General features: G+C 34.3%; 1 protein-coding gene and 1 pseudogene across 4 annotated transcripts; both read right to left on the reverse strand.

The window, feature by feature from the left end:
- Positions 1-94: 94 nt before the first annotated feature.
- On the reverse strand, positions 95-961 carry LOC110657764 (uncharacterized). Of its 4 annotated transcripts, none has more exons than XM_021815124.2 (3): positions 649-961; positions 499-528; positions 95-361 (listed from the first exon to the last, which is right to left on the reverse strand). In XM_021815124.2, exons 1-3 carry the CDS (start codon positions 880-882, stop codon positions 350-352), a joined length of 276 nt encoding a protein of 91 aa, XP_021670816.2. In that variant the 5' UTR covers positions 883-961; the 3' UTR covers positions 95-349. The 4 variants fall into 4 exon arrangements, with proteins under 4 accessions (XP_021670816.2, XP_057998192.1, XP_021670815.2 ...); XM_058142209.1 differs by having other exon boundaries at positions 458-528; positions 649-947; XM_021815123.2 differs by having other exon boundaries at positions 452-528; positions 649-943.
- A 353-nt stretch (positions 962-1,314) lies between these two features.
- LOC131177245 (UPF0481 protein At3g47200-like) lies at positions 1,315-2,831 on the reverse strand (annotated as a pseudogene).
- Between the last annotated feature and the right edge of the window lie 3,256 nt (positions 2,832-6,087).

Genomic DNA, 6,087 nt, shown 5'->3' on the forward strand with positions numbered 1-6,087 from the left:
GCCTAAATTCAAATATTTCATGGCTTCTTCTCATGCTAAATGCTTAACCATTTGATCCTTCAGCTCCTGAACCAATGGTGAGGAGATACATCACTAAAAAAATTAAAAATTTGAACATATCATCTATGGACGGCAATGTGTATTACAAAATCAAGAGACATTCAACTCAAATAAAGACCCATAATCAATCACTCTGCATTCTTGATGCGTCTTCACTTGGTCATTCCAATGGTAAAGAACCAATTGTTTTAAACCTCTTGTTTTCATCACTTACTCAAACGATAAAGAACCATCTGCTTCCTCAACTGAGGTAAAGCTGTGTCTGCAACTTTGAGACCTTCCTCATAGATCATTTGCTCTTCTGGCAAAACAAATGGCAGACAATAATCAATAGCCATATACCAAGTAACAACCCAGCAAAAGTACTGTATGTAAATGGGGAGAAAGCAACACTTGCTCCTCTCGTGCTCTTGGAGGAATCCCAAGTCCGGTCCTTACATTAGTTCCCATTTCTATAAGGTCCTCCACCTGCAAAAATATATGCATTCAGCAATCAACACAAAATTATACAGAAAATATAACCAAATTGGAAAGATTAGATCTTTTAACATTTTATATACCATACAAGAAGACGGAGAGGTGAGATACCTTGTGGAACCCAGAGGCTTGAAGGGCAGCAACAGACGCGGAGGCAGCGGAGCCGACGAAGAGAGAGGCGACCGCGAAGGCTTTAAAAGGCATTAGGCGAGAGTCGCCGGCGTAGCCTTTCCGATATGATGACGTGCCCCAAACGAATTGGGTACAGCTTGCCAAGGCCCACCACCACCACCCCGGTATCCCATGGCCGTCCTCTCCAGCACGGCTGCTCCTGTCGGCGTCCATTTTGCTATCCCAGTGTTGGAGCCACCACCTGCGTCTTTTTTTCAATGTAACCTCCTCTCGATTGTGTTTGGCCCATGGGCCTTCAATTTAATTGCTGGAAAAGCTTAACCCATTATAATGTCTCCTATATTTTTTACTTCTAATTTAATTTATTTATATTTTATTCTTTTCACAATTAAATTAAATTTTATTAATTTATATAATTATCAAAATATAAATTTTACTTTATAAAAAAAAAAAATGATATAAACTCTCTCCATATCTAATCTCCCATATATTGATAACTTAAATTTAATCTTCTACACTAATTAATTTATAATCTATGTGACGTAGAACTTTACATATAACATAGTTTAATGGTCTGAAAATTTTTTATATTTTAAATAATATACTTCTTATAAATTAAAATTATATATAATTAAAGAAGAAAAGTTAAACAAAATAATTATATAATTAAAACCATGATAATTTCACTCGAGCCCGAGTTAAAATTGAACCAAGAAATAAAAATTAAAACTAAGAAAATGACACGTCCAAGCTCAAAGGAAACGTGAATTACAAACAAAGAAGCTGTGAAAAGCAAGCGAACTGACCAAAGAAAAGAAAACAGAGGAATTAAGACAAGGTATGATTCTGCAAATCATAGTGCTAGGACAGAGCAAATAGTTTGTATCAAAGTGAGAACCAGGAGCACAACTGCAGCAACAGTCCCAGTACCTATCCAAAGATCACCAAAATAAACGCTTCTTAATGCAGCCATGGTATGGTTGCAAAAATTTTCATAGTAGCCATTCAGCTGTTCAGACATGAAATAGTAACAGGACTGGACTTCCGCAATTTGATTGCACAGTTTGTTAACAAGGTCGGCCACAGCAGCACTGTCGCCCAGCCCATTAACAATTATTTTCTTCCCAACAAGCAAATCCACATCTTCAGCTGTGTCAATAAGAAAATCCCACAGCCTAATGTAACTGCAGATGTAAGTTTCGTATGGATAATGACATTGTTCAAGGGCCATAAGATTTCGAACCACATATTCTGTGGTATCGTCAATATCAAAGCAAGGAAGTTGTAACTCAGCTCTCCAAAGACATGGTATTCCCCTTACAAATTTAATGTTGAGGAAGCATTCATTTCGAGCCGGCTTCAGCTTCAATCCTGCCCGGTGCAGCTTGGTTATGCTACAAAGACTTTCAATGCTTTTAGCGTGCATTATTGGAGGGTGCTAAAAGACCAAAAATATCTAACCAAATCAGTGAAATGTAATGGTTTTCGGTTCACAGGGTTTGGAATCTTTTCTATTTTCCTGGGCTTGTAGTTGGAGAAGTATGTGCAGGTGAGGTCAAGAAAAGGTGGGTACTGATTTCATAAATATTTTTTTGGCAAAGTCGTATATTTTCTCAAGAAAGGCGAAGGGTAGCTGATTTTCAAGTAAAACCAAGTCTTGCTGTACATCAGTTCGCAGCCAGGGTTTGCCTATTATAAAATCTTTGGCATGGTCTTTGGTATGTTCTTTTTCTTCGTGATTTCTCAAGAAGAGCTCAAGGATGAAAACACTATCTAACAAAATCATATTAACCAATTCAGTGTTGCAGGTTTGAGAGATATCATCATAATAACCTCGGATGTCTTCTTCACTAATTATATTAATAAGATCACTCAAAAATTGCTTTCTGTTTTGCTCTCCTGCCTTTTGCAAAATTCTTTTAAATATCTCAGCTTCTGGATTTCCATAGCCTTGAGTTCTGTTTTGTGGTGGTGAATAGGGCCTATAGAAATTACCTGAGGAGTGTAGGCTTCGTTATTGATTTTGCGAAGTGTAGGAGGCACCCTGTAGATACATACAGAATTGGAAAAGGTAGTCTCTAAATTTTCTGGAATGTCAATTATCAGTTGATTGAGTGGTTTTGAGTTCCCTTGGAAGTGCTTGCTGAGTTATCCTCCCCCATCTGTCAAGTTTCCCACCAATATTAAGTATCAACTGCAACACCATTTTTTCCAGAAAAACACATAATTAAAGAAATTTTATATTAAACAAAGAATTTGGCTGGCAACCAAATAAAGTAAGTGCATATTTTGATTGATAATATTGCCCTGGTAAAAACAGACTCCTATGCCTGAGAACACTTCTTAGAACTGGTATATTATAGCCTTAGATTACGACAAATGAGTATCCATTAATAAATAAAGATGTGAAAACATGATTGAAGGCAGAGCTCAAGATATAATGAGAATTGAGTGCTAAAGATTTTGATATGGGAACTACAACTAAGTTGATTGAAGAATTTAGATAATTTAGGCGATTCAATTTGCATAAGTGGGCGCTCTCTATGAAACAAAATTTCAAAGATATTGGAATTAAGGTGTTCAAGGGAATAAAATTCCAGCAACATCTTAGCTCTGGTATCATGCTAATTCAATACAATATTTTAACTGATGGTGTTAGGAAATGGAAGATATTTTTTAGATAATTACTATAATTAATAATTAAGATAAAATAAGCTAGTTTCATGTATTGAGGAAAATAAAAGATTAAAAATACATGAACTATGATGTTTAGTTAACGATGATAATTAGATAATGATCCATATATTTAGGGATGTGCGCAAGGTAAGGATGTAGATGCATGCGTAACATATGCTATATATAAGTACTTAAGCCATTGTATTATGTGTGGAAAAAGTTATGGAAACGAAGTGAATGGTTATGATATTTCGATCTTATCTATCTTATTCCTATTACTCCTTCCATTTATCTATCCATTTTGATTTAGCTCATTATAGTATCAGAGTATAATTGTTAACAAGTGATATCAAAGCTCTCTCTACTTAAAGAGAATTGTGAGTCATCAAAGGAAGGTTTTTCTCGGTGTTTGTAAAGAGAAAAATTGAACACTGAAAAAAAAGAAAAGAAAAGAAAAAGAGTGAGCAAGTCTAGTAACAACTTTTTAGGGATGGGACCTCCAATGTTGACAAGCGAAAATTACTACATATGGGTGATAAAAATAAAAAAAAAAAACGAAGGCATATTTGAAGGCTTTAAACTTATGGGAAGCAGTTGAACTTGGTGGTGATCCTCCTCCACTAGGGACAGATCCTACCATGGCTCAAATTAAATTTATGAAGAGATGATGGCGAGAAAACTCAAGACACTCACTCGTATTCGTTTTCACCAGGATAATGGCCTGTGAAACTCTAAATGAAGCATGGGAGAAGTTAAAGGCGAAACTTGAAAAGACAGAAAAATGGACATTTGCAATGCGGGAGGAGTTTGGAATGATCGATAAACATAATATATAGGAGATGGTGGATAGACCTAAATCCAAAAAATACAACAAGTGTCAAATGAATGTCAAGGAAGCAAGATGTTGTCCATCAGTTAACAGCAAAAGCAAAGTAAATGGACACTACTTTTATTGCTAACCAAGCGACAATGCTAATGAAAGTTCTTAATGATTTGTGTCAAGATCAACATGGAAGAATTGTCATCAAGGTAAGATAATCAATTTGTTATTGTGATGGCTTAAAATCTAGTGCAACATGGATGCACAAAGCATATGAATATCAAATTTCATGCTGTAAGATGAGCTAAAAAGGAAGGAAAAGTGCAGCTGATTCATTGAAGTTTAGATGATCGGTTAGTAGAAATAAGACAAAGCATACAAGGATTTAGATATTCAAAGATTTGAAGCTAAGAGTTACCAAGGAAAAATCTCAAGGAGGAGATTGTTATAAATGTAAGGTTTTTCTTGATAATTACTATAATTAATTAAGATAAAAACAAGCTAGATTCATGTACATAGAGAAATGAAAGTTACTGTCAATATAAGCAAATACAAAAAATAAATAGACAATACTACATATCAAGAGCATACGAGTTATCTAAGAATTAAATGAAGAGCTCATATTTAATAAAAATAATAATAAATAAAACACACCTCACTTGAAAGGCTAAAGCTTACTGACTGACAATACCAAGAAGAAGGCTGCAAAGAGCACCAATAAATAGCGAAGAAATAACGAACAATGTAGCACAATAAAGCAATATGAGCTTGCAAGATACTTTGCCTCAATATGAAGAGAGGGAAGCTCAAAGCAAAGAATAATTCCACCAACAATTAATCGTTTAATGATAAGAGAATAAAGCAATATGAGCTTGCAAGATACTTAGCCTCAATAAGAAGAAAGGGAAGCTCAAAGCAAAGTATGATTCCACCAACAATTAATCGTTTAATGATAATATGTAAATTAGAAAAAAAATCAAAGAGGGCATAAAGAACGAAGAGCAGAATCTTCATTTTCAGCATTTTTAGAATAAAGCAATATGAGCTTGCAAGATACTTAGCCTCAATAAGAAGAGAGCGAAGCTCAAAGCAAAGTATAATTCCACCAACAATTAATCGTTTAATGATAATATGTAAATTAGAAAAAAATCAAAGAGGGCATAAAGAACGAAGAGCAGAATCTTCATTTTCAGCATTTTTTTCCAATTAAAGAAAATACGCTAATCTTTTGCATGGGGTTTCGAATCCGTTATAAGTTCAAAATCACATTAATATGTATATTAGTGTAGAATATTAGAATGGATATGTATGGTGACAAGTCATTTGAGGAAATAATTTATTTTTTATTATAAATTCAAAAATATCAAAATTTTAACAGAAAATAAACAAACCCAATAAATCAGTGAAATGTGATGGTTTTGGGTTCATAGGATTTGTTGGTTTTACCTGGGAATATAGTTGGAGAAATACATGCAGGTGAGGTCAAGAAAAGAAAGCTCGTATCTTTTATCAAATCTTTTTTTGTGGTTTCACAAGAAAGAAGAAGGTTAGCTGATTTTCAAGTAAAATCAAGTCTTGTTGTACTTAAGTTCTCAGCCAGTGTTACGTTTACCTGTTATAAAATAAAATAAAATTAATTTCAATCTGTTGCAATTAAGGACTTTCAATGTTCCAAAGAAAACTTGACTGCATCAATATTTTTAGTTCACTCTTTCTGGAAACAACATTTGATTCCCAATCCCAAATACTGCATGTACCCTGAACTTTAGATGTTGTGAAGCTACCAGCCGCTGAGAATTAGGGAGCAGAGAATGTGTGTTAGATAGCCATTAGCCAATCATGTTTGTTTAGTTTCATCCATTGAATTAATGTGAAAAAATTACTGAGGTTTTCACTGTTTAATGTATTAACATATGGTTTTT

The sequence above is a fragment of the Hevea brasiliensis genome, unplaced genomic scaffold, assembly GCF_030052815.1.
Source record: "Hevea brasiliensis isolate MT/VB/25A 57/8 unplaced genomic scaffold, ASM3005281v1 Scaf377, whole genome shotgun sequence".
Classification (NCBI taxonomy): domain Eukaryota; kingdom Viridiplantae; phylum Streptophyta; class Magnoliopsida; order Malpighiales; family Euphorbiaceae; genus Hevea; species Hevea brasiliensis.